The following is a 25,885-nucleotide window of genomic DNA, read 5'->3' on the forward strand; positions in this document are numbered from 1 at the left end:
ACAGAGGCATCATGGGAAATGAAGTCCGACAACAGCAGCAGCGGTGAAAAAACAAAACAAAAAAACAGTAGTGGTGTAGTGAGCTTCAGTCACCGCTAGACGGCGGGCTCGTCAAGCCCGCATATGAAAATTTAAGATTTTATGGAAACTACTTCGAATAGTTGATATCTTTTGGTTCCTTTTCCGAGCAGGAAAAGCACGTGACAAGGTATGTGAGTTGACTTTGAGTTTTATCATTAACTTTTTCTCCTTGCCTTTTATTTACCCTGACAAAGTCACATTGCAGACCTCACGTGGCAGCTTTTAGAAGCGTTTTTATTGTGCGTCACAGTTACTCATTCACTTGGCACTTGATAAGCGTCTCTCTTTTCTGCTCTTATTACACATTACCCACATGATGGAAAATATAAAAAGTCACTGAAATGACGGGAGTGGCAGTCACAATGAAACTTGGTTTGAAAAACATGTGAAAAGGAACGTGCTCATATTGAAACATAGCTAAAAGGAACATGTTGAAAATAAATAAAGGTCGCAAAGAAAGAAAAGAAAAGCAAAGAAGAGACAAAGAAAAAAATTGTGGTTCCTGGCGCTCCAATCCGCTGCTGTCCTAGCAACAGGATCGAGAGTCCGGTTGGTGGTTGCCGCGGCAACCGCCCAGTAAACAGTCTGGCTCAGCAACGGGCCGCTTTTGCTTGCCAAAAACAATGTGAGACGCAAAACGGCACCGCCTTCAGCTGAGCGTGGCGGGCGGATACGTCGCTGAGGAGTCATCGGTGGCCACAAGCAGCAGCCGAGGGCGTGCAAATGCGCGTCATGACAATAAATAAAAAAACTACAAGGGCGGCTTTTCAGGAGTCTTCAGGGTGTCGAGTCTCGCTCGCTGCCTCAGGTCAGGAGCATTTGGGAGTGGTCAGAAATGTCGAGGGACGCTCAGAAGAATTGACAAAGGAGTGTTCACAAGCGCATGTAGAGCGTGATGAGGCCGGCTTGGTGCAGTCGCTGCCACAAGTTCATCTCCAGCATCAGGTCGTGGTTGATGAAGAACCCCACCCGGTGGTACTGCTTGTCATAGTAATGGTCCGAGTACTTTTTGTACTGTGGCGTCATGAAGCCGTATGCGCTGACACGGTCGCAGCTGTGCAGCGCCGCCAGTAGCATGATGGCCCCAGTCGATGGCCGGTAGATGTTGCGGTGCTTGGTTTTCAGGGTTTTGGACGGAAGGAACCTGCGAGGAAATGATGTCGTTGGCTTGCCGAGCTGGGCGAGGCAGGGCGGGGCTCCCTCACCTGTTTCGCAGGTAGCGGATGAAGTCGGGATGGTACATCTTCAGCTTGGCCGCCGTCACGTCCTTCCCGAAGTACGCCGTGGGGCTGAGTGTAAAACACGACAAGGTGATGACAAGGCCGAGTCAAACGGAGAAAAAGCTCGCACGCCGACGTGGCGCTACTGACTCTTTGCCTTGCTCCCGGCCTCGCTCAACCAGTGTGTGCTGGGCCGCCGCCTTCATCATCAAGTAGTCGCGGTCGTGGTCAGGCAGGAAGACGTAACGCGTTTCCTGCAAGGGGGGCAATGTCGGCGTCAGCATGCACAAACGTCCTCTTGTGCGTGCGCACGTGCGGGTCTCACCTGGGACTGAGGCGGGCCTCGGTATCCGGCGGAGGCGTAGCTCATCATGGAGTTCATCAAGGTGTTGGTTGAGAAGGTGTAGTGGGTGGTGCGGACCCCCACGTCTTTCTCGAAGCCTGTCACGACGGCGCCGTTTGTCCTGGGCCAGCAAAATCAGAACCGTCACTAAAGGGGCGATGTCTCAGAAGGAAACTCTGTCTCAAACGATGTGGTTCGAGACCCGATTTGACCTGACTGAAGTCATAAGTTCACCTGAAGACATAGTGGTGGCTGTCGATCTCTTCGCCCTTTTCGGAGTCCTTCAGGATCCCGCCGTTGCCCACCACGGCGCAGCGAATGCAGCCGGATCGGTTGCCGCGACTCGCCCAGTCGTCCAACATGATGCCGTTGGCGGACGAGTTGAGCAGCGCCAGCGTGTCCGACAGCACTGTCCAGAAAAAGTCACTCTTAACGCTGACTGATCCCTTTCCTCAAATGGGAAGAGGGTCGTGCGGGTCCCGACCGGGGTAGGTGAGGCTCCCCCAGCCGTTGGCACCCACGTAATGACTGAGGCGGCTGTATTGGGCGGGCGTGGCGTCTGTGGACTGCTGCAGCACCGGAATGTTCTTCAGGAACAGGCCAGCCACGTCGGAGCGTGGGACGCGGCTTCTGATGCCGTCGGGGCAGTCCTGTGCACATGTAGCCCCGAGTTGAATCCGTGCACAACTCTCTCTCTTTTGCACGATTCCAAACAAGAGTCAAAGCTAGTCTCTTTTGCACGATTCCAAACAAGAGTCAAAGCTTGAATCCAGCAAGCTGATATCTAAAGTGACTCGATTTGAACAAGAGTCAAAGAGCATTTCTAACCGGGATCGTCCGACAATGCACGAGGATTCTAACCTTGAGTCCAAAATGACTCTTCGCGAGATCGCATGACGACTCAACCATGACTCTTAGCATGAGTAGTCCCAACCAATCCCAACCTTCTGTGAACAGCATTCAAACATCAATTCAAGACGATTATTTTAAAGCGATGCCAGCATGAATTTAACATTCGACTGATTTTTGGACCAATCAGGCAGCAGGTTTGCACTCCACTCACAGTTTGCGGTGGGACGTCTTCGTTGGCGTAAGCATCGCCGATGAAGGACGGCTCGGTGGTTTTTCCGAAAACGTACGTGTCAGCAGCTGGCGAGGGAGTGGTGCTCGCCCGGTCACCATTGAGACTCGACTCAGAGTCTGGCAAATCGCTGCGGAAGACAGACAGACCATCTGTCAGCTGGGACCAGGGCAACAAGTAGAAGCACAGGAGGGAGGCCATGGTGACGCCAGCCAGCGCCAGCCGCTTCGGCGCCGACATCCCCGTGGGCACAAAAGGGGTGGGTGGGGTGTAGGGTGTCACGAGCACGCTTCGTCAGAAGCTGCCTGTGCTGGGGGCTTGGCTGTCCCCCGCCTCCACTGAGGGCGCATCAGGGGTCATGCGACGGTGGAGGCCGATTGAGGAAGTTCAGCGTCCGTCTGGGGAGAAGATCAACTAGTCAAAGAAGGACAATGAAGCGAGCGGTCGCCTATCCATCACAAAGAACGTTTGGACAGGGCGAGCTGATGACGTCGCAGGATGACGCTTGGAGCTCGGTCGTTCGACCTCGGTTGGCCACGTGCGAACTTGACGGTCGCTCGCGCTTATCTACATCCTGCTGGTGAGGCTCCACTTCCTGTCGCTTGGCCGTGTGGGCGAGCCGTAAACGCTTGTGACAAATATGGCGCTGCTGAGCAAACACTGAACAGGAAGTGAGGACCAAAGCTCGAGGGCAACGGCCTTCTTCTCACATGACTCCGACAAGTGTCAACTTTCCCACTTGGTCGTGTGTGACGGGGGCCCGCTGAAGGTCGTAAAGTGAAAGACAGCCCAACACATACACATGCCGCTCCTAGCTGGGACAATAAAGTGCAGCAGAAGGCAAGTGAAAATGCCACGAGTCAGCTTTCTTGTCAATCCCGTCATATGTCACACAAAGAAACCGAAATTCCGTTAACATGCACACAAGTCGAGTCAGTCCGCCTCACTTCTTGTCTTTTGTGGCAAGACAGGGAGGGGAGGACAGGGGAGGGCTGCTGCCTTGTCCTGCTCAACATCCGGAAATGAAACATGACCCCAACTTCATAAACTTTAACCACAGTGATTGTAAGCCGATTCGCTCAGGATTCCAAGAGAATTTGAACACGATTCCGAGCATAATTTTTACAACTCGATGAGATTCTTTTATGACTCTGCCATCATTTGAAGATGACTCCAAGCGACATGAAGCTTGCTTGCCTGCAATGTGATTCTTAAAATGATCACCATTGCGATCACGAGCACAATTCCAAGAATGATTCAAAGAGGACGAACGGCGATTCCAACATGAACACCGATCCGTGAACCGCCAACATTTCAAAATGTTTCATCCGTGGACGGAACCGCCAGCCCATCTAAGCGCGATTGCCGTACGATTCTAACACAGTTGTACTCGTAAGGGACTACTAAGCGCGACTCCCACGCGATTCTAGCGGAGTGGGTGGGGTCGGTGGGAAAAAGACCTCACCTGGTGCGGCTTTCCCTCGGTTGATCTTTGCGAGGACTCTGAGGCGCTTTGAGGAGTTGGAGGCGCTCGACCAGGCGCTGCTGCCGGGGCCGGGCCCGCCTACTCGGGGGGCTGGGCCTGGGTCCGCAGGGTGGGGCCACTGTGCGAGAGCAACAGCTGCTGCCGTCAGCGCTCGGCTCGGGGCCCTTCTTCGGCATGGGCCGGGAAGGAGGGGGGAGAGGGGGCAGCCAATGGGAGAGCGGCAACATGATGCTGCGCAAAGGGACAAAGGACATTGGCTATGTGCAACAGTTTGTTTTGAATACTGATTACTGATTTGCATATAGTACGTTTCCCCAAATTGCAAGGTCAACATTTAGCTGTGTCACACATGCGACATCTCTGTTGACTCATCATTGGCGCAGGAAGTCACGGAACAAATGGACCAAATAGAAAAAGGAAAGATGTAGTTTTAATTGAAAAAGGGGGCTCAACAAATGTCAATGGGCCCAAAGAGAGAGCGGCGAGCTCAGGCAACCCCACCCCAATAAATAGTGATTGAACGTAAACACATCAGCCCTGGCCGTTTGTTTTGCGCCCCCGCCACCTTCGACTTTTTTCTTTCGCGTCCACACATTCTTCTCAGTCCTCGCTGGCACGCCTCGACGGCCACGCACGCCGTCCTTGCCGACACGTCGTCTTCTCCTTCTTGAAAACATTGACTGAGCTTCTCCTCGGGGCGTGGGCCTGCATGGGCCTGCCTGCACGGGCTGGCCACAAAAACATCTGGAAAAGATCTGAAGCATTGTTGCCTGGGAGGGGGTGGGGCCAGACTGCGGGAGAGCTCAGTTGTGGCTGCTCCTTCCTGTCTGTCACTTTACATCCACAAATTTTCTTTCCTTCCCGCCTCAACGCGGTGCTGGGATAACGGCGGCCATCTCGGGTGTCGAGCCAAACTGACGTCAAAGTGCTGGCCGTGAAAACCGATACGGGCAAGCTCTCGCCTTGCACTTTGACATCAATTTTGGTGGACGGCGGCGACAATGGTGGACTGGTGGTCTTTCATCATCGGCTCGTGTCTGATAAGTACTTTGCAGTGGCATCATTTCTCCATCAGCTGCCTCCTTTGCTCCTCCCACAAGGCCTCCAGACGCTCTGCCCTCTTCAGGGCGGCCTAGCGGGCGACAGCAAAGCGCAGCGTTGATGGTCACCCTCCGTCAGCCCGCAGCGAGGCCAGGCGACATCCTGCTCCCGCCGCCACTCACCTCATGCTGCCGCCGCAGAGCGCCCACCGCCTCGTCCTTCTTCAAGATGGCCGACTTGACTCTGCAGGCGAGCAAGGCATTGTTTGTCAAATACGGACATCTTAAGAAGCTTTTAAAACGTTTTGCAACAAAATGGGCTCAAGTGAAGCCGCTTTGGACTCGATCTCAGTGGTCGTATTCAAGCAGGACTGCAAATGAAGCCAAAGCTTGTGCTAGCTCACCGGCAGTGCACTTGGTGGAGCTCGTCTTCCTTCTCCTTGGTGAGCTTGTCCACCTCGACTCGCAGCGCGCTGCGCGCCTCCTCCGTCTCGGCCCTGGCCTTCTGCGCCTCCTCCTCGGCCAACAGCAGGCGGGCACTGAACTCCTGCCGGACGGCCGAGGCCAGCCCGTGGCGCTCCTCCAGCAGCTGGTCCCGGTTCTCCACGCAAAGAGGAAAGACGTAAGTTGTGGACGAGTTGAGGCACAGTTGTGCAGACAATTGGCAAGCTTTCTCACTTGCGTGACGACGAGCAGGTCTTGCTCCTTGTGCTGCAGCGCCTCCTTGAGCACGTCCACTTGTTGCAGCGCTTCGCCGTGTTGCTTCCGCAGCTCTTGCTGCTTGTCCAGCGCCTCTCGCAAAGTGCGCTCTAGTTCCTTCAGCTCCACCTCGTACGTCTCCCGCACACGAGTCACCCTGAGCACGGAAAAGGAGAATTTTTTTGTTTTGGTCCAAAACAATTCCCCACCAGCCTGGAGTCACTTACCTGTTGTGAGCAACCCGCTCGCACTCCTCCTTGTCCCGGTTGGTCTCCTCCTCCAGCGTCCAGATGGCCAGCTGGATCTCTTTGTCGCGCTCCTGCCGCAGCTCCTCTCGCAGCTGCCGCTCGTGCCTGAGGAGCCCCGCCTCCTAACAGCCGTGCACGCCATCAGCGAGACGCGGCCCCTGGGAGCCGCCTCCCTCCGCATGTCTCACCTGCTTCTTCCTGTATTCCTCCTCCCAGCCAGTCTTCTCCTGTGCAAAACGCTCCTGCAGCTTCTTCAGCTCCGCCTGGGTCACAAATGTGCACTTTTACTTGGAGCCGGAGGCGGTATCCAAGTGCACGTGGGCTCGGCCCGGCGCTCCCCACCTGGTGCCTCCTCTCCTGCTCCTCTCTGCTTTTGTCCAGCTCCTCCCTGAAAACCCGTCCGGCCACGCTGGAGTTTTCCTCCATGCGCTGACGCAGCTCCTCCATCTCTGAGCGCTGCCTGCGCACGGATGCACGGCGGTGGTCTTTGAATGGGGGCCCGGCCTCGCTCGACCTCGGTCGGTCTTCCTACCTGGCCGCCTGCTGCGTTAGCCGCTCCTTCTCTTCAGCCAGCTCCCTGTGCACGCGCTTCCTGTGCTGCTGCAGGGAGAGCTCCTCCTCTTGGAGCTGCTTCTCAAAGTGTCGGCGGGCCAAGTCGCGCTCCCTGCGGCACTGCTCCTCCTTTTCGCTCTCCAGCTGCTGCCGCAGTTCCTCGCACTGGTGGGCGCAACGCTCGGCGCCGCGCTCCTCGGCATGCAGCAGCTCGGCCTCGTGGAGCGTGCGCAGCTTCTTCAGCTCCTGCTTGTGCTTAGAGATCAGCTTCTGGATCTCGGGCTCCAAACCTGAGCGGGATGCCGAGGATGAGAGTGGACGGACGGGCGAGAGAGCGGCGTGGCGCTTCTCCTTTTCACCATACCTTTGACTGTGATCTCTTTAATCTTCTTGGTTTTCTCATCGATCCATTTCTCCCGCCGGATCTTCTCCGTGACACTCATCAGCTGCTTCAGCTTCTTGATCTCCTGGAGAGGAGGAGGGGACCAAAGAATATGAAAAGACTGTATAAAGACCAGAGGCTGCCGCCAGAGAGGATGATGGCGGCGGCGTGGCCGGCGTGTGCGTGCATGAGTGAGAGACAGGTAACACCACATGGGAGGAGCAGTGTGCGCATGAAGAATCAGCCAAGGTGATGATGATGAAGACTCACGTGCACAGCGAGCATCCGGCAGGAGGGCCGGTGCGCGGGACAAATGAGGGAAGAGAAACAGAATAAGGAGGAGCAGAAGAGACGTTACCTCGCACAGCGGGCCCAGGATTTGCCAAACCTGAGGCGGGAAAGGAGACGGAGCCTCAGTGACGGCGGCAGCGGCGGCGGCGACGATTACGAGGAAAAAGAGGAAGAGGCCGTTAACATAAAGAAGAAAAGAAGATGGGCGCGTGGCGGTGAAACCCACTTGTAGCAAAATGCCCAAAGGGCCTCCGGCAGCCTCGGGGCGCTCACCATTTCGTGCTGCTCCTGCATCTGCGAGATCTTCTTGGTGTATTTGTGGTCTACCAGCTTGAGCTCGGCGATGACGTTCTCGCATCGCTCGCTCAGTGCTTTTTTGTCGGCGATGAGCTGAGGACAGACGTCGGGGAGGTCACGCCGGCCCACGTGGCAGCGTTTCGTTCGCCTGCCCATCTACCTGGTCGATGAAGGTGAGGTGTCTCTGCACCGTAGCTTCGTACTGGTCCCTCTGCAGCTGAAGGTTCCGGCTCAGTTCCTTCTCCGTCTCCTTCACGTGCTGCACCGTCAGCTCCCTCTGCTGGGCCTGACGCAGAAGAAAAGGTGGACGGTGAAGGGCAGCCAGCGCCCGCCAGGCCCAGCACGAGCCCGGGTGGCTGGGCGCCGGCCGGGTCCCCACCAGTGCGGTCTGCAGCATTTCCACCACACGCTTCTTCTCCTCCAGCTCCATTTTGATCCTCATGATGGAGCCGGACACTTGGGCGGCGGTGGCCGAGGCCGGGTCCAGTGCCGTCGCCTCCTCCTCCTCCAAAAACGCTGCCTGGACGTGCACAAAATGGCAATCAGCACGACAGACAGCCGAGGCGGGACGCGAGCGAGGGTGGCCAACCTCTCTGTGCGAGCTGGTGGAGCGCGGACGCTCCTGCTCCGACTTCTCCATCTCATCCAGGAAGTTCATGATGCTCTGCAGCTTGGCCTCCGACAGCAACGCCGCCCCGTCTGCCGCCGCCGGCAAGCTGAGCTGTACGTGACGCTCCAGGTTATCGGCCGTCAGCGAGTCTGCATCGCCGTCCTTTGAAGGACAATTTTTGATTAGACAAAGAACTGTGGGGAGGTCGGCCCCGCTTCCCCGGTGGCTATTTTGCTCACCTGCTCCATCCAAGCGTATTTGTCTTTGTTGTAAGATTTGGGCTGAGAGAGGACCTCGGGTTCCTCCTCCAGCAGTTTGAGTGTGTCCAGCAGGTCGTTGAGGGTGGACTTGGACGCGGCGCAGGAGCGGTCGTCACCGCCGCCACTCAAACGCCCGCGAAGACGCTCCTGGCAAACATGGCCGCTTTGAGAAATGGTGGCTCTTTGCACGCGAAGATGCTCGCTCACCTGGGAGCAGCGGGAGCCTCCACGACTGGACAAGGAGGGCGAAACCACTCGGAAACAGGACAGCTCGGCAAATTCTTGCGCCTTCTTGGTCTTGACGTCTGCCGTGGAGCTGGGGCCCATACCGGGAGGCGAAGCAGGACTTCTGGTGGCCAGGGGAAGCTTGGCGCCCGGCTGATGGATCAATGGAACTAATCAATGGTAGATATTCCCAAGGGCCCAGATTTTCTTTTTGGGCTAAACCTGGAGAGGGTGCACGTACATCACAAGGGTCGGGCTCGAGGAGCGTCAGGCAAGACAGGCGGGGTCTCGCCTGACGTATCGACTTCCCCTCGACATCGTCGTCTTGCTCTGCTCCGCGCTCCTACGAGGACAAAACGAGTGAGAAGCACAGCGAGCGCAGAAAGCCGCACGAGAGGGAGGATCTGCGATACCTGAGCACACGGCGAGCCTCTCCGATTGGACAACGCCGGCGACAGCGCCCCGAAGCTCCCTTGGCTCAAGTCGCCCGTCACCTTGCCATGAAAGTCTGCCCGTGTCGGCGCACAGCATGTCAGCGTGTGAGACACATCTCGCTCGCATGTACGCTTCTCTCTCACACGTCTGGAAAAAGCAAAGTGGGCCACCTGTGTTGTTGGCTTTGGCGTGCGTTGGCGACAAGTTGACGCTGTCGGTCGGAGACGCGTGGCTTGGGAAACTCTTGGCCGGCGTGGCGCCGCCCGGCCTCCGCTGCTCCTCATCCGCCTCGGCACCCTGATGCTGATGATGAGCTCCATGAAGATGAGAAGGATGCTGAAGATGCTGTGTTCTTTTCTGCTGCAGCCCCTACACTGACCGCCAGGGGGAGACTTTAGTGCAAGGCCTTGAGCGCAAGAAAAATTCAGTAATTGCTGAATTGATTTCCTTCCTGCTGATCCAAAGCATGAAGGATACATTGTTGAAAAGAACAAGAAATAAACAAAGCCATCAAGAATGGCTTTCTTAAACGTTGGCAGTGACCTGAATAGCAGCGAGGCGCGCCTGGCGAGCTTTTTCTTCCCGAATCAGCTTGCGCTGGTCCGCCACCGTCTCCAGGTGACTCTCGGCCTCGACTCGCGCCTGCCACTCCTGCTGACGCAGCAACTTTAAGCACGGACTTGACGGCCCTCCGCGTTGTGAGGCGGACCGGAGCGGACCTTGCGTTTGGTGTCCAGGATACGGCGCAGCGCCGCACGGTTGGCACGGCGCCGCCCTGCGTGACGTCTGTACCAGCGCTGGATGGTGACGGCTGCCTGGTTGACCTGCTGGATGAACCTGCAACGTTCGGATCACAATATCTACAGGTCGGTAAATGCAAATTCCTTCTTTTTTGGGAAAAACAAACCGCGCTACCTTTCGGCCTCCTCCTCTGAGACCTGGTTGCGGCGCTGCAGGAGCGGGCTGCCGGGCCCGGCGGGACTTTTGTTGTTGGCCGACGCAGCGGAGAAGTTCTTCTGAGACTTGGTGAGGGAGCCGCTCTCCAGAGAGACGTCGTCGTTGGCGTTGGCCTTCAGGAGGTTGCTGGAAGACAAAAGCAAAAGCAGCTGGAGTCCTGGAGCTCATCGCCCAGCCATCCGCCCGTCCAGAACCTACTTGAAGGGCGGCCTCTGGTTGGAGCTTTTGGGCGTCAGCGGCTTGTCGCCGTGGTTGTTGTGCAGGATGGAGGTGACGGCGTTACCCACGCCGCCCTTGTTGCTCCTGACCGAGAGGAGAAGTTGAGCCTTTGAGATGATCCGAAGGCTTTGGAGAGCAAAACCAACCTATTGTTGGCAGTGAAGGATGCGGCGGGGTCTCGCCCCTTTGTGCCGGCGGGTGGGTCTGCGGCGACGGCGCCCGCTGCCCGAGGCTGCTCATCCTGAAGTCACGGCAAAGGCAAAAGCGTTTGACAACGAGGCTCTGTGTGCTTGCATGCGTTGCACCATACCAAGATGTTCCAGGTGGTTCCGTCCGGTTTCTTTCGGCCGTCTGCGCCATTGTCCAACACAGTCAAGTAGTCACCGCTCTGGTGGTCTGGACTGCAGCACACACACACACGCGCGCGCACACGCACACACACACACACAGAGTGTAAACCTCACATTTCAGTGGAGGGGGAGGAGCTGGAAGTGCGGCTGCCCGAATGCAAGCTGTTCAGGCCGCACATTCCAGGACTCGAAGACAGGCGCCCAGGCTTCTGGTGTGAACAGATGCCGGACAATAGGCGCACGCTCTTCTTGTTTGGGCGGGGGCGGCCCCGGGTAACCTGACCCCGAGGTCCCGACCCTCCCCTGGGAGCCCGCACAAAACAAGCCAGCGCAGCTGCATCGTATTGTGCCAGCGTGACTGACGCCATTCTTGCATTTTTTTGTTGCCAAACATTTTGGTACCTGAGCACAAAGTGTGGCTGCTGGTTGACGTGCGTGGTGCTGTTGGAACGCCGCAAGTTCTTGACCGAGCGAGGGCTCGCCACGCTGTCACCCTGCGGAGACAGACGCACGTTTTCACCAGAACCGGGGCGCAAGTTTTCATTGCGTGGCAGTGGCGGCTCCTCACCAGGGTGTTGCATTTCCCTCGGGCCTCGCATGGTGCCGACACCGACACCGAACGGGCCAACAACTTCCCGGCGGGTGACACGCCGGCGCCTGGTCTTTTGGAGAAGGAGAGACGCGAGCCGGACAAGCTGAGGTCCAGGGCGTCCCCTGGAGGTGTGGCCGAAATGGACGAGGGGCTTCGCGTCGCGTGCATCCTTCACTCGACACCTAGCCACAAGACGACATGCGGGTCATTCACAACAACAAAGCAAGTCTCATCACCATGACGACCAACAACAAAAGCCACCTTTGCCTTCTGCTTCCAGGAAAGAAAAGTCCACTCACCTTAGCGATCCCGTTGCCGATGCAAAGCAGATGTCTAAACCCAAAAAGAAACGCACCAGTTAATGCTTTTTTTTTTTTGCACATGAAATATCCTGTGCTGTAAAGAATTCAAATGGATCAACTCTTTTGTTAAACAGTTCAGTATGCTGCCTCTAATTTATACCTTTGTTGCGTTAAGGGCTGACAATCAGCATATATTCTTGATCCTCTGTCATGAGCAACTAACTGCCAATCGGAGAGGAGTCAAGTGCGATGTCTCATTGGACCACTCGCGACTTTTTTTGCCTTTACTGCAGCAGTTGGATGTCAATCACCTCCAATAATCCCTTTTAGATGTGATAGAATTGCAGACCAGTCACGGTAAATCCAACGTAAAAGCGGAACGTGGCGAAATATAAACGCAACGTGCCGGAAAACAAAAACAATCGAGTCCGTCAGCCTGTATGATGCTAAAATGACAAAAATGCTCCCAACGACAACGACGAGCTCGCAGTGTCGTGAAGCGGCTAAAATGAGAAGGGATTAGAAAGCTTTCCGCTGGACATGTTTTCCATGTTTTTTTTTTCCTCCATGTTATGTATTGACTTGGAAGTGTTGTTTCTCGTTTGCATATTGCATTGTTTGGTATGCTCTACTTTTTGTTGCCCTTCTCCGTGCGGTGTGGAGGTGTGATTGGTCAGCGGATGAATATCATTGTGATGAGGCTTGTTCAGGAAATAAAAACACGCTAACAAAAGTAACGTGAATCTGTGCTCTTTACAAAGGTTATGTAAGAGAATAAACATAACAAAATTGGCGACGAGACTTAAAAAGGACCCTACAAATGCGGAGGTGGACCGGACACAAGTGAATAGTGCTTCATGGACTTGGTTGTGTGGACGTAAGTTTCGTCTGCTCGCCCCGAATTCTGCTCTGATCAAGCAAGCCGGAGGTGAGGACGGGTGTCGCTCAGGACCAAGGTAAAAGTGAACGGACGCCAAGAAAAGTGAAAAAAAAATAATAAAATGTCCGGAATCTTGGGAAATATGGACATATTTGACAGTTCGGTAGAAGACTGGACAACTTATGTGGAAAGAGTTGAGCAGTACTGCCTAGCTAATGAGATACAGGACGAAAGAAAAGTAGCTGTCCTACTCAGTGTCATGGGCGCCAAAATGTATAACTTACTCCGCAGCCTGGTCGCCCCAGCTAAACCGGCAGACAAAACATTTGATGAAATAATGCAGATAATGAAAAGTCATCTAAACCCAGCTCCATTGGTGATTGCTGAGCGCTTTAGATTTCACAAGAGAAACCAGTCAAGGACGGAGACGGTGTCAGAGTACATCGCAGAACTGAGGAAACTGGCCGAACACTGTCAGTTCAGAGACGGACTTTCAGATGCTCTGAGGGACAGGTTCGTGTGCGGGCTGCACAACGAGAGCATTCAGAAACGGCTTTTGACGGAGGACAAACTCACCTTGCAACGAGCAGTGGAAATAGCTGTTTCAGCGGAGACAGCAGCAAGGGATGCGACGGAGCTTCAAGGTAAAAACGCAGCCACAAGCTCTGTGTTTAAACTGCACACCAAACGGCATAATACCAAAGCAAAGCCCTGTTTCAGATGCGGTAAACAGTCACATGACCCCGCAGAGTGTTGGTTTAAGGATAAAGACTGCCGACAATGTGATAGAAGAGGGCACATACAGAAGATGTGTAAATTAAAGTACAGTAATGCAAAAGATAAACACAATATAAGAAAAGGACAAAAATTGCACAAAGTAGCACAGACAGATTCTGACAGTTCAAGTGAGGAAGAATTGGCTTGTTTAGGGCTGTGTGCTACAGAAGAGAATGACGGTGATGTGATTTGGCTGACACCAAAAATTAATGGAGTGCCATTAAAAATGGAACTGGACACAGGGTCAGCACTGTCGATCATATCATTCAACGACTACAAGAAAATGTTCCCAGACACTAAACTGTCACGCACCAGTGTAAAACTGAAGACATACACAGGAGAAAAGGTTGCACCACTGGGAAAACTCAAAGTGAAAGTGAAATACAGAAACCAAAAGTGCAATCTTGAGCTGTTCGTCCTTAAAGAGGGAGGTGTACCACTATTTGGTCGTAGATGGCTACGACAAATCAAGCTTAACTGGCATGAAATAAAGTCCATGCACATAGCCTCCAAACAGCTCACAGACATGAAGTTAACTGAGATACTGGATAAACATGCACATGTGTTCAGCGAAGGCATAGGAACAATGAAACACATCAAAGCACGTCTCGAGCTGGAAGAAGGTGCAAAAGCAAAGTTTCATAAAGCACGCCCTGTTCCATATGCGCTACGCCCAAAAGTTGAAGCTGAGCTGCAAAATCTCATGGATCAAGGAATAGTATCCAAAGTGGACTGGTCTGAGTGGGCTACACCAATCGTACCTGTTGCCAAGAAATCTTCAGACAAAGTGCGCATTTGTGGTGATTTCAAAGTAACTGTTAACCCTGTCATGCATGCAGACCAGTATCCACTCCCTCGCATCGATGACATTTTTGCATCTCTAGCAAATGGTGAGCACTTCACAAAGATTGACCTCGCACAAGCATATCTACAGATGGAAATGGATGAAAGTTCACGCAAGTACCTCACCATAAATACTCACAAAGGACTATACCAATACAACCGGCTTGTATTTGGTATTACAAGTGCCCCTGCGATATGGCAACGTGCAATGGACCAAGTGCTACAAGGAATCCCAGGTACTCAATGTTACTTGGATGATATTATTGTTACTGGTTGGGACAAAGATTCACACTTGCAAAACTTGAATGCAGTTCTAACAAAACTGGAAGAATATGGTCTAAAAGCAAACAAAAAGAAATGTGAGTTTTTCAAGGAGTCCATTGAGTATTGTGGACACAAAATAGACAAGCACGGACTTCACAAAACGCAAGACAAAATTGAAGCTGTAGTAAAATCTCCACAACCAGAAAATGTCAGCCAGTTACGCTCATTTCTTGGCCTTGTTAACTATTATCACAAGTTTTTGCCAAACCTTTCCACTGTGCTGCACCCACTGAATGCACTACTGCACCAAAAGGCAAAGTGGGACTGGACTAAAGACTGTGAACAGGCATTTACAAAGGCAAAGGAACTCATTATTTCAGACAAGGTGCTCACACACTTTGATCCAAAGCTTCCCCTATGTCTAGCCTGTGACGCTTCACCTTATGGCATTGGTGCAGTTCTGTCTCACAAAATGACTGATGGCTCTGAACGCCCCATTGCCTTTGCATCACGCTCTTTATCACCTGCAGAGCGTAATTATGCACAGATTGACAGAGAAGCTTTAAGCTTAGTGTGGGGTGTTAAGAAGTTTAACCAATACCTGTATGGAAAACACTTCATGCTGATTACAGATCACCAGCCTCTTGTTTCCATTTTCAGTCCGAAGAAAGGTGTTCCTGCTATGGCTGCCGCTCGTTTACAACGTTGGGCTCTCTTTCTTGGAGCACACACCTATACCATAGACTATAAAGGGACGAAACTACACGGAAATGCAGATGGTCTCTCTCGCCTTCCTCAACCACTGACAGAGAAGGCTACTGATCCTGCTTTAAATCTTCACATGCTGCAAATGGAACCGCTTCCGGTGACTTGCGCTCAAATAAGCAAAGAAACAAGAAACGACCCTCTGCTATCTCGAGTGTATGACTTAACTGTTAATGGCTGGCCAATGCATGCAGATACTGAACTTAAGGACTATTTCACCAGAAAAGACCAACTTACTGTGTCCCAAGGATGTGTCCTGTGGGGGTCACGCGTTGTTGTACCTCCCAAACTGCGATCCAAAGTTCTAAACTCGCTGCATGATGGGCACATGGGGGTAGTTAAGATGAAGAGTCTTGCTAGAAGTTATGTGTGGTGGCCTGGCCTTGACAACCAAATTGAAACTCTGGTCAAAACATGCAGAGGATGTCACCAGACTCAGCGCTCACCTCAGATTGCCCCTGTCCACACTTGGGAATGGCCTGTTGCCCCATGGCAACGCATTCACATTGACTATGCTGGACCTTTCATGGATCACATGTTCCTTATTGTGGTCGACGCTCATTCGAAATGGCCCGAGGTTTTCACTGTAAAGAAAGCAACTACAACTGTAACAGTGAACCAGTTACAGATGCTTTTTGCACGTACAGGATACCCTCTTCAGCTTGTAAGTGACAATGGTACCCAGTTTACTAGTGAGGAGTTTCAGATCTTCCTGAAAAGCAACGGAATAAAACACCTTACTTCTGCTCCTCACCACCCTGCAACGAATGGACTTGCTGAACGTTTTGTACAAACTTTCAAACAGTCGATGAAAGCCAGTAGGAGGGAGGAAGTTCCACTACAGCAGAAAATCGCCAACTTTCTGCTAGCCTACAGAAACACTCCACATACTACTACTGGACAGTCACCTGCAATGTTGTTCATGGGAAGAAACCTAAGATCTCGTTTAGATCTCCTGAAACCTGACATCCGAGAACATGTTTCAAACAGACAATGTTCACCAACTCAGTTACAAAGGAAACTAAGATCATTTGACATCGGACAAAAAGTATTGGCAAGAGACTATCGTAACCAAGGCGACAAGTGGCAACATGCGGAAATTTTGACACAAACTGGACCACTCTCATATACAGTGAGTGTTGAGCCTAATGTCGTCTGGCGCAGACATGTTGACCAGCTTTTGGACGCATCACCTGGAAATGCCGCTACTCAAACTACGACACCTACTGACCCACAAAACCCTAAGGACAGTACTCCAGCCTCTGACATCACCCCTGAGGAAAACATGTCCACACCAGAGATAATGGACATACACAAACCAATGACAAACCTACCTGATCCTCCTGGACGCAGATATCCTGAGAGGGTTCGCAAACCACCAGACAGACTTGATTTATAAATGTTGAAAAGAAACAAATGTTCTTTAAAAGAAAAAAAAAAAAAAAAAAGTTGTTAATATTTGATGTTGAAAATTGTTGTGAATTTTGAAATGCCTCTAAAAAGAAAAGTATACACTTAATAGCACATAGAAACATAGTACTATTATTTTTTTATTTGATGATTATTGGTGCATCAAAGCTGGAAGAGAGGAATTGTTATGTATTGACTTGGAAGTGTTGTTTCTCGTTTGCATATTGCATTGTTTGGTATGCTCTACTTTTTGTTGCCCTTCTCCGTGCGGTGTGGAGGTGTGATTGGTCAGCGGATGAATATCATTGTGATGAGGCTTGTTCAGGAAATAAAAACACGCTAACAAAAGTAACGTGAATCTGTGCTCTTTACAAAGGTTATGTAAGAGAATAAACATAACACTCCAAAACAAGAAGAAGCTAACGCGGGGCAAGCACAAGCTAGCGCTGGGCAAGCTAACGTTCGTTCGCGTCCGAAAAACATCGCGCAAACTTACTTGAGCGTGTGTAGAGCAGCAGCACATCGGAAGGAACTCTCCGAGGAAAAATATCGGAAAAGGTCCACTTGATGGGGGACGATCGACGCGCTTCGTCCGTCAACTGGGACGAAGTAAGAGCGAAAGCCAAACACTGAAAGTCAACATCTCTTCACTAAGACCCGTTAGTCCCGCCTCTTTTGGTAGCCTATTGGCTCGCACTTTGGTATTCGTCTCTCGTTCCTGCCTTTGATTGGTTAATATTGTTGCGCCTATAAGTAGGCGTGGTTACGAGTGACTAGCGATTTGGTTATCTTTATCTTCTTCATGGTTATTTTAGGATACAATGGGAGTGAATGGGAATGATTTTTCACCGTATCGAAGGCTGCAGTGAGACCCAACAAAACGACGAAGGCACACACTCCGCTGTCACTTGCCAGAAGGTGCTATGCATCTTCTTGAAACCTCATTGGAAAAGCTGTGACATTATGTTCCTCAAGGAAACCCACAGGATGTGTTGAGAGGAGGAGAAAGTTTCTGGCCAGCTGCACATCACAAGTAAAGCTGGCAGATGGCGACCTTTGGGGGGTCATGCATGTCAAAAGGCTTTAGGGGGTGGGCACGCTTGATGCGAGCTACGGGGACAAAGAACGGATTCCTGTGGACTGACTGCCGCAATACAAGTGACACGCTTGGACTCTTTTGTCACTTGAAGCATCATGTGGACGATGAGGGCGGCCTTCCTCCCGTCTCAGAACAAACGTGACTTCTTTGGATTGACAGACTGCACAGCTTCTTTTGCTATTTTTTTATTGAATTGATATATTTGCTGAAGCTGAAGTCAGCGTTGCACAATTTTTGCCTTCAAAGCATGCATTTCCTCTTAAAAGGAGGCACCGTTCGCCTTTCATAGCAAAATAAATACATCAATAATATTGCAGCTATACGGCAACATGTCAAGAAATATACTCGACGAAATCATGGAAATAGTCATGGAGGCCACACACGTTGCTAAGTGGACGGGATGGCAAAGTGGAGAAGAATGTCAGCAGACAACATCAAAGTGAGAAAGTCGTCCGGCACACCGTTCCTAAAGTGCCCGGAGAGGACAAACATTTCAATTCTCCACATACGTGTGCAGAGATGCACACTGGGCATGTTCCTCTTGTCAGTCAGCGGCTCGCTCGCTTGCTTTATCTGTCCGTTCTCACACTGTGGAAATGAGTTTGACTTCCGAAGCACTGGACACACACAAGAAATCAGAAAAGTCAAATGTAATTTGGTGAATCAAAATTTGTCGGCAGGCTGCAGCAGTTGCTCACCTGCCGGCGAAACGGAATGCCAGATCGTACTGCTCCGCCGCTGGCTCCGCCTGCCAGTAAAAACAAACAAGGGAGGAACGAGACGTGAGGACAGAGCGCATCAATCAAGAAATCCATCCATCCATCATTGAGAAGAGGGTCAGACTGCAATGGCGCCGCTCGCCGCTAGAGGGCAGCTAATAAACGCAAGTGTCAAAAACGGCTGAAACGGAAACGTTGGTGCTTCCTTGCATAAGTGTCTTTGTCAGTCACTTGCTGAGGCTGACGTGTGTCACTGCGGTCTCCTACGCACCTAACAAGCACCCCCCCCCCCCCACACACACACACAAAATCTTCCACAAGCATTTATGCAACTCTGCAGCAGGCCTACTTTTGACCCTTATGAAAGGTGACATCATCATCAGGGATCACATTTGACTGTCCTGACGACATGACTTTTTATTCGGTTGAGTGTGTGTTTTGCACCTGCACGGTGAGGCCGTAGGGGCGCGGCCGTCTGGCCGACGGGCGGACGTGGTGGTCGGCAAAGGTGACGACGGCGCCGGTGTCTCTGTCCAGAAGGTTTCCCGTGCTGCAGCTCCGCCCAGGATGGAAGCTGTGCATACCACACGTGTTTCAGCACCATCACGTGAGCAAGTCGGAGGAGACGTCACATGACACTTGAAGACGTGAAGCCAGCCAGGCGGAGGAACTTGCCTGTGAAAAGGCAGTCGGTCATCGCCGTCGTCCTCTGAGATGACACGCGTGTACGAGAAGGGAAACCATCCCCGCCTGAGGGTCGCGAGAGCAAAATGTCAACGCGGTGGCGGCAAGGACTCCAGAGCGCCAGCGGTGGCCCGGCACTCACATGCGCGTCTTCTCGTTCTCGCCGTAGTGCCAGCCGTCACGGGCCTCGGGCACCAGCAGCGTGACGGCGTCGCCTTGCTGGAAGCTGAGCAGCGTGCCGTTGTCGCCGGCCGCGTGCGAGAAGAGTGCCCGCACCCGCGCCGTCTGCCCGCCTCGCTCCTTCTTCTCCAGGCCCGCCGCCATCGAGCTGGAGCGCGGCAGTGTGCGAGGCTCCGCTGGCGGACAAGAACAAATCTTCTTTTCTTGTGTCACGTGACCTTGATGGGCAGGTGTGTGACAGGAAGCACATGTCGCCTTACCCAGCGAGGTCTTGCTACCGGCGGGCGCTGCCTTGCGTATGGGCAGCGTGTTGGAGTAGGACGTCTTGCCACGGGGCGGGGCCGCCGCCCCCGCTGCGACTTGGGACTCGGACCACTGCTGGTAGTGTTCGGCGCCGCCTTCCATCAACCTCTGCGACGACATGTGACAAACACCTTCAACATTCCTCCTTGCAAATTTACACCACAAGAAGTGAATCTGTAGTGAGTGAATCCAGCGCCACCTGTGGGCCGCTGCTGCCGCTTCGGAGCGCCGCCAGTTGTGGAGGTCCGACCAATGTTTTGGCGCCCGCCTCCAGCATGGCGCCGCTCATCTGCCGGCAGGACAACAAAGCAAAAGTGGCTGTAAAAAGGCCCAAGATGCTCACTCAATGGTGGAGGGTTTCCTGTCAGACTGGTCGCTATGACAACGCAGTCAGGGAACTCTCGAGTGTTACATCATTGCTTTATGTGCTTCTTGTTTCCATCACAGTCTCCTGCCCACACACACATAAGTGGGTCAGCGTGCTTGGCAATTTGAAATGAAAGTGGAGCCCACTCGACCGGATGGGTCGGCAATCTTGACATAGCGCAAAGCGTGTAAGCACATGAACGCGTGTTTTGCGCCACCAACCTGCGCATCCTTGTCGCCGCCATGCTTGGCGAGCGTCTTTCCACTCTGACTTTTGCGCCGCAGCTTCTTGAGTTCGTTCTGGCACTTTTCCAAACTCTCCCCTTTGCTCCTGTGCTCCGTCTGGTACTTCTTGAGCGCCGCCTGCGGGGGCAGCACCGGTCAGCGGCCGGCAGACGTGCAAAGGGGACGAGCGCTTGCTTACGTTGAGGTAGCGAGCGTCCATCTGCACTTTCTTCTCCAGCTCGGTCAGCAGCTCGTTGTGAAACGACTTGAGCTGCAAAGTAACAAAGAAAAGGTCAAGCCGAGTTTGGGATGGGAACCTTAGGCACACGCGACCCGAGTGGCGCTCTCACCATCTCCTCCAGCTGGATCTGAATCCGCCGGTGCACTTCGGCCATCTGCAAGAGGACCTCCCCTGCAGCAGAGCACACAAGCGCCATTAGACCAAGTTTGGGGCCACCACAAGCACCACCACCATGAAGCAGGATGAGCACGAGGAGCCGGATGAATGATGATGAAGATGACAAGAAGCCACATGAAGCACATAGTGCGGCATGACACGGGCGTGCGTGCATGCGTTACCTACATGCTGTGTCTTCTGAATGTGCGCCACGTTGAAAACACAAAAACAAAAAAAGGATTTTAGAAAAGGACTTTTTGCGCCACTTGTTAGGAAACATCGGGACGACGCCAACGGGAAAGTCCAGCCGACATTGTCGACTTATTTTTATGTCTTGGTGCGACTTGAGCGCGTCACGGTTGCGTGTCCGGCGACAATGACTTTCAACGTGACCTCGTGACCTCTCAAACACTTTTCGCACGCGCACACGATTGACATTGGTTTGACTCGCATTCACTGAAAAGAACGTGGCAACCTTTGTGGGCGGATGGCTAGCAGCGGCCCTTTTGTTCGTCTTTTGCAAGCGGAAGTGCAGCGGGAGCCTCTGGCCTCGCCTCACAACCATATTTGGTTGCCCCGGCGGAAGCCATACGGCAGCAGCGTCTTCCAGAGGAGCTCCGCTCGTCTATTTTTAGCAGCCGACATCTCTTGTCGGCGGAGAGAGAGAGCGAGCGGGGGCCAACGCGCCCGAGATGACGAGCATGAGGAGGCGGCGTCGCTCATTCGTCATCAGCTGTGACAACGCGCCTCGCCAACATAATGTGATGGCTTCCCCCCCCCCTTGGAAATGGCATCCACTCTGCCCCCCCCTCTCAAAAACCATAAATGTTCTCAAAAATGACAAGCTAAAGGCACGGAGTTATATTGTAGCGAATCCAGCACGCTGCAATTGAATTGCGATGTGCCTCTTTGGCAACTAAGGGGCGCTACGCTCGCTGCCATACAGACGGAGGAAGAAGATTGACCACCATTGTCAGACATTCCATAAGTGGAGGTCCAACAATGAAACCACGGGTCGACGACAAGCCACTGTAGAGGCGCCGGTGAGCGCTGTGACCCGACGCTGCACTCTCAAGTCGTGCGGAGGCAAACCCCGACTGAGGCGCCTCGCCGCAGCCCGCCGGCCGGCCGGCGCGAGGACTCACCGAGCTCCTTGGCGCCTCGGCTGTCGCCGGCCACCTCACCCATCTGCATCAGAGCGTGGAAGTAGCCTTTTGCCGCGGACGTGACACCTGCAAATATGGAAAAAGTCCACAGCCGTCATCTCCGGCGACCGCTTGGCTACTCGCCCTAAAAAACTGCACGCGAGGTTCCGTTAGCCACCAACGTCTCATGTCCAAGTCATAAATGCTATGGAAGCATCGATTGCATGAGTACGCCCTTTGCATCTTTTGGAGGACTAGTCGACGAGTTACTACTCCGTCCTCCATTCGACGCTGCCCTGCTCCCATTTCACAAGCCTCATGACGCCGTCTGGCCTACTTGCCGCCCGCCCCGGCAACATTTCCTGAATGTCTCCTACCGACTTCTTGATAACGTTGTGACGCGTATCTTATGGTTTGAGTTTGCATGCTTCAAAAGAGCGAAAAAGTCTCCCCTGGTCATGAAGCTTTGGGGTCCCAACCGACTCCGAAGGAAGCAGACCAAGCATGAGGTGAAAGGAGGACGACGGATGGATGGAAAGACAAACGCAAAGGTGTACGACATTCCAACACAGACACACAAAAGGAGGGACAGAGAGCAGCATACTCACTGGTCAGTGCTTTCTCGTAGCTTTTGCCCATGGCCACAAAGTTCTTCAGGCACGGGTTGAACTGCTCCATGATGGACTGCAGCGGGCAACAACACGCGTGGCGTGGCGTTAGTCGCTGAGTGAGTGAGCGCGACTGGCAACAAAAATCTCATCATGGCGACACGCAAGCGGCGCTTTAATGGGCCATGCACACACACACACACACACAGTAAGAAGAGTTGCACAAATGTTCGACCTTGAGCAATCACCCGCTGCACCTGCTAATTAGTTTTAGGCGCTTGTTTGAGGTCCAGTTGAGCGCAGTGTGACATCACAGGTCGGGTGACTTGCAAAGCAGCCGATAGCAGCACGAGACGGACTTGGATAAGCTTGGTGTTGCTGCGTTTGCATCTTAAATCAGCCAAATGGGAAGGGGCGGGGGGCAGAAAATGCACTGCATTGTTCCTCCAAATACATGTGAAAATGTCCTGAAAGGGAGTTTTGAGAATTCCCAGACTGAAAAGAACCGCAAACATTCTGGTGACACGGAAGCAGAACAAAAGTAGGGCAAACGTATGTGTGGCGGAATCTTTTCTTATGTAAGGAGAGGGGGTGCATGGGGCTCATGTGTGTGTGTGTGTGTGTGTGTGTGTGTGCGGTGAGTCAGCGCTTACATAAAGAGCAGCAGGTTGGCATCATGTCGGGCTGCAAATTGCTGCACAGCCAAGTGGTGCCATCGTAAACTGGTGGGGGTGTGGATGCGATGAGAGGCTGGGAGGGGTTCGTGGGGCAATTGGGGGGGATCATTTTATCACAGCCAACACCAAAGTGCACTTGTCAGTGTGTGTGGAGGGGTGGCATGCTGGGATTCCGAGTGGCACTGCAAGGAAACGCAGATGGTGTTGGTCTGTCTTTCTGTCCCAACAATAACAACATAACCTCGTCCAACGCACGCAACTCCCATCATCATCATCATCATCATCATCATCATCATCATCATCATCATCATCATCATCATCATCATCATCATCATCATCATCATCATCATCATCATCATCATCATCATCATCATCATCATCATCATCATCATCATCATCATCACGACTCAGTGGGTAAGCCTACACAGACACAGACACAAACACACACGGCATGAGTAAATGCGCGGGATGGCGCGCATGCAGCGCGTCACTTGGCAAATGGTCTTGGGGCTGGAGCCTCAAAATCTAATCACACTGGAGATTTTCTTTTACAAATGAAAAAAAAAAATCCACTATGCGGGTATTGCACACGGATGTTCTTTCCTTTGGTGGACCCCAAAACTAATGTGTGCACCCTCGCATGCACAACAAGCCCAAAGGTGCCCCGACGTGTGGGCAAGGAGAGCCACCGTTGCGTTCATGGAACGGACAAACACACAAATATAAAATGAGCAAAGAGCTCGAGGTTAGAGATAGACAGACACAGTCTGCAAAGTATGCTATTACCGATACGATAAATGTGCTCGCGATGTGAAAACCACCCCCAAAAAGTGTAAAATAAAATAGAGTTGATTAATCGATCATCCATCATAAATTACGTCGGTGTGTGCTTGTGTGTCCGTGGGTGCACGCGCGGGTTACCTTGTAGACGTTCTCGGTGATCCGGTGGACTTCGTCGGTTCTGGACATGTTTGCTGGCGAGACGTATGACTGCATGTGCTCTTTTATAGCAAAGTTTCCACGACAGCGTACCTGCGAACCCACGCGTGCGTGCACGCGGGCGGCGCTTGCAGAGGCGGACGGCGCCGCCTTCGCGGATCCTGTAAGAGGGGGACGCTGATGACGTAGGAGCCGACGCCGATCCACTCCAACGGCTCCAAGCTAACAACTCTGACGCTCCGACGTATGTTCGGATTTTGAGTAGTGGAATTGATCTAGTTCCGGCGGGGAAGTCGCGAGTCACTACAGGGCATTCTTTTTCGTTCTTTTTCCCTTAAGGGCGTCAGTCAACGCTGCGCCTCTGGCCACGCCCACTGCACTGCGTCGATCAGATGGACGGAGCACCCATTCAGGCAACGGGCGCACGCGCACACGACCTCCCCCGCCAAGCGCATTGTGATGTCGCGTCTTCACACCTTTTCTGCAACACACAAAAAGACACGCGAACGCACGACGTCGCACAAATCAGCGCTGAAGCAAGCAAACTTGTGTGATTGGCTGGACATGGCGCAGACGTCACAAGCCAGCAGCTCAAACAAAGGCGGTAAAAAGACACCAAAGAAAAAAAAGCTGAGGTCACCTGAAGGACGTGATGGTGCGCACGCCCACGGCCACGCTACTCCACGTCCACGCGCGTGATTCATTGGCGTCGGCGGCTATGGCAGGCGGTTAGTTGCCTTACTCGCAGATATGTCGCCTCAGGGCGTTCGGAACCGCTTTTTGCGTTCCCAATTTGCTACAAAATTTTATTTTGATCATTGTTCTTGCCTTTTCTCTTGTCGTAGTTGCGATATTTGTAATTTATTATTTGGATTTAATATTGCAAACACCCTCGCTCGTTTGAAGGTTCGTGGAGTTGTTGTGGCTTTATGCTCTGATAAACGATTGTAGTGTTGTCACTTATAGTGGGTTGCTTATTGCTTTAACAATAACACACGGAGGCAAGAATGCAGTACGAGCCGATCTTTACTGGGTGCTCCGTCACAACTACACACAGACCTCACCACACAATCACTGAATCTCCAATACTGACAGACAAACACAGTCGAGCACTGAGTGCTCGATCCAATCTACCACATCCCTCTTTTCCAACTGAGAAGTAGCTTATCTATCAGTTACGTTAACTCTTTGGTATCAACATTGATCAAAATTTCGACATGCATATTTCAATTATGAGCAAATCATGTTTCAATAAACCAAATGGCTTTCAACAATCTTTTCTGTTAAGCTTATTGTTTGGTGAATCATGTTGACCTTTCTTTTTTTCTTTCTCTTCGAACCTATAACAACAAACACAAAACATCCACCCTTTATTTTCTCCATCTTTTTTTTTTTAACACTAAGTGAGTAACAACATCACTTTATGTCAACCAGTGTAGCTGGCAGGGCGCCTAACTGCTCCGCCACTCCTGGTATAGCATGTGGGCGTGCTGTCCACAGACACAGGACAAGGGTTGCGTGGTACCGGTTCCAGTGGTAGTGAGTCCACTGTTGCAGTAGTCTGAGTTATGTTGAAACTCAGAGTCCAAATGTTCATCAGGGTGAGAGTCTCTGAACAGGCTTGGGTGTATCTTTCTCAGATGTCGCCTGGTCCTCCTGTGTGTCCTCCCTGCCGGTGTCTGTACAGTGTAGGAACGTGGTTCATCTTGCTGTCTGATGACAACCACTGGCTCCCAGCCGCGTTGCGTCTGCATGTGTACCGTGTCTCCTGGGGTCAACACTGGCAGTAGCTTTGCACGCTGGTCGTAGTGTTGCTTTTGTCGGGACTGCAAGTCCTGTATTCTTTTGAGAATATGCTGTGGGGCTGACTGTTTCAGCACAGCACTGGAACATGGAAGTGTTATTGAAACCGCCGCGGGGTTGAGTTCATTGAC

The 25,885-nt window shown here is 52.5% G+C and overlaps 4 protein-coding genes across 10 annotated transcripts; 1 reads left to right on the top strand and 3 right to left on the bottom strand.

Moving 5' to 3' along the window:
* Positions 1-297: 297 nt before the first annotated feature.
* On the bottom strand, positions 298-4,560 carry st6galnac (ST6 (alpha-N-acetyl-neuraminyl-2,3-beta-galactosyl-1,3)-N-acetylgalactosaminide alpha-2,6-sialyltransferase). 3 transcript variants are annotated; one of them, XM_061304364.1, is made up of 8 exons: positions 4,191-4,333; positions 2,708-3,123; positions 2,129-2,294; positions 1,879-2,053; positions 1,627-1,765; positions 1,452-1,555; positions 1,287-1,370; positions 298-1,225 (listed from the first exon to the last, which is right to left on the bottom strand). In XM_061304364.1, the coding sequence occupies exons 2-8, from the start codon at positions 2,963-2,965 to the stop codon at positions 955-957; spliced, it is 1,197 nt and encodes a 398-aa protein (XP_061160348.1). In that variant the 5' UTR covers positions 2,966-3,123; positions 4,191-4,333; the 3' UTR covers positions 298-954. The 3 variants fall into 3 exon arrangements, with proteins under 3 accessions (XP_061160348.1, XP_061160351.1, XP_061160349.1); XM_061304367.1 differs by lacking the exon at positions 4,191-4,333 and adding an exon at positions 2,506-2,591 and having other exon boundaries at positions 2,708-2,837; XM_061304365.1 differs by lacking the exons at positions 2,129-2,294; positions 2,708-3,123 and having other exon boundaries at positions 4,191-4,560.
* A 63-nt stretch (positions 4,561-4,623) lies between these two features.
* cep131 (centrosomal protein 131) lies at positions 4,624-17,286 on the bottom strand. Of its 4 annotated transcripts, none has more exons than XM_061304362.1 (29): positions 17,106-17,286; positions 11,668-11,701; positions 11,345-11,550; positions 11,179-11,270; positions 10,737-10,827; positions 10,573-10,667; positions 10,406-10,510; positions 10,166-10,333; positions 9,970-10,087; positions 9,794-9,901; positions 9,421-9,619; positions 9,229-9,323; positions 9,057-9,158; positions 8,798-8,968; positions 8,570-8,737; positions 8,310-8,492; positions 8,100-8,240; positions 7,881-8,006; positions 7,697-7,813; positions 7,491-7,520; positions 7,115-7,217; positions 6,731-7,040; positions 6,541-6,658; positions 6,387-6,461; positions 6,178-6,320; positions 5,930-6,107; positions 5,656-5,852; positions 5,435-5,495; positions 4,624-5,343 (listed from the first exon to the last, which is right to left on the bottom strand). In XM_061304362.1, the coding sequence occupies exons 3-29, from the start codon at positions 11,534-11,536 to the stop codon at positions 5,272-5,274; spliced, it is 3,558 nt and encodes a 1,185-aa protein (XP_061160346.1). In that variant the 5' UTR covers positions 11,537-11,550; positions 11,668-11,701; positions 17,106-17,286; the 3' UTR covers positions 4,624-5,271. The 4 variants fall into 4 exon arrangements, with proteins under 4 accessions (XP_061160346.1, XP_061160345.1, XP_061160347.1 ...); XM_061304361.1 differs by adding an exon at positions 11,831-11,993 and having other exon boundaries at positions 7,115-7,520; XM_061304363.1 differs by lacking the exon at positions 7,491-7,520.
* Positions 12,230-16,957, top strand: LOC133171215 (uncharacterized). Its single transcript, XM_061304368.1, has 2 exons — positions 12,230-13,194; positions 15,095-16,957. Exons 1-2 carry the CDS (start codon positions 12,672-12,674, stop codon positions 15,175-15,177), a joined length of 606 nt encoding a protein of 201 aa, XP_061160352.1. The 5' UTR covers positions 12,230-12,671; the 3' UTR covers positions 15,178-16,957.
* A 646-nt stretch (positions 17,287-17,932) lies between the features above and the next one.
* Positions 17,933-24,418, bottom strand: LOC133142886 (brain-specific angiogenesis inhibitor 1-associated protein 2-like). Of its 2 annotated transcripts, XM_061264503.1 has the most exons (12): positions 23,934-24,418; positions 22,336-22,411; positions 20,536-20,597; positions 20,385-20,456; positions 20,183-20,323; positions 19,794-19,883; positions 19,552-19,702; positions 19,254-19,467; positions 19,103-19,177; positions 18,872-19,001; positions 18,407-18,456; positions 17,933-18,325 (listed from the first exon to the last, which is right to left on the bottom strand). In XM_061264503.1, the coding sequence occupies exons 1-12, from the start codon at positions 24,006-24,008 to the stop codon at positions 18,292-18,294; spliced, it is 1,170 nt and encodes a 389-aa protein (XP_061120487.1). In that variant the 5' UTR covers positions 24,009-24,418; the 3' UTR covers positions 17,933-18,291. The 2 variants fall into 2 exon arrangements, with proteins under 2 accessions (XP_061120487.1, XP_061120488.1); XM_061264504.1 differs by lacking the exon at positions 22,336-22,411.
* Between the last annotated feature and the right edge of the window lie 1,467 nt (positions 24,419-25,885).

Source organism: Syngnathus typhle, linkage group LG18 (assembly GCF_033458585.1).
Source record: "Syngnathus typhle isolate RoL2023-S1 ecotype Sweden linkage group LG18, RoL_Styp_1.0, whole genome shotgun sequence".
Taxonomy (NCBI): Eukaryota; Metazoa; Chordata; class Actinopteri; order Syngnathiformes; family Syngnathidae; genus Syngnathus; species Syngnathus typhle.

Coding starts and splice junctions, on each gene's coding strand:
- st6galnac (XM_061304364.1), bottom strand. CDS start 2,965: ATGTCGGCGCCGAAGCGGCTGGCGCTGGCTGGCGTCACCATGGCCTCC. Junction 1,766..1,878: donor AGCCACCACTATGTCTTCAG/GTGAACTTATGA, acceptor TTGCTGGCCCAG/GACAAACGGCGCCGTCGTGA. Junction 1,226..1,286: donor ATCCGCTACCTGCGAAACAG/GTGAGGGAGCCC, acceptor ATTTCCTCGCAG/GTTCCTTCCGTCCAAAACCC.
- cep131 (XM_061304360.1), bottom strand. CDS start 11,536: ATGCACGCGACGCGAAGCCCCTCGTCCATTTCGGCCACACCTCCAGGG. Junction 10,828..11,178: donor CAGCCACACTTTGTGCTCAG/GTACCAAAATGT, acceptor TGTGTGCTGCAG/TCCAGACCACCAGAGCGGTG. Junction 9,620..9,793: donor CGCGCCTCGCTGCTATTCAG/GTCACTGCCAAC, acceptor CGGTCAGTGTAG/GGGCTGCAGCAGAAAAGAAC.
- LOC133171215 (XM_061304368.1), top strand. CDS start 12,672: ATGTCCGGAATCTTGGGAAATATGGACATATTTGACAGTTCGGTAGAA. Junction 13,195..15,094: donor GGATGCGACGGAGCTTCAAG/GTAAAAACGCAG, acceptor TTCCATTTTCAG/TCCGAAGAAAGGTGTTCCTG.
- LOC133142886 (XM_061264503.1), bottom strand. CDS start 24,008: ATGCAGTCATACGTCTCGCCAGCAAACATGTCCAGAACCGACGAAGTC. Junction 19,178..19,253: donor GAGAACGAGAAGACGCGCAT/GTGAGTGCCGGG, acceptor CGCGACCCTCAG/GCGGGGATGGTTTCCCTTCT. Junction 19,002..19,102: donor GACCGACTGCCTTTTCACAG/GCAAGTTCCTCC, acceptor TGGTATGCACAG/CTTCCATCCTGGGCGGAGCT.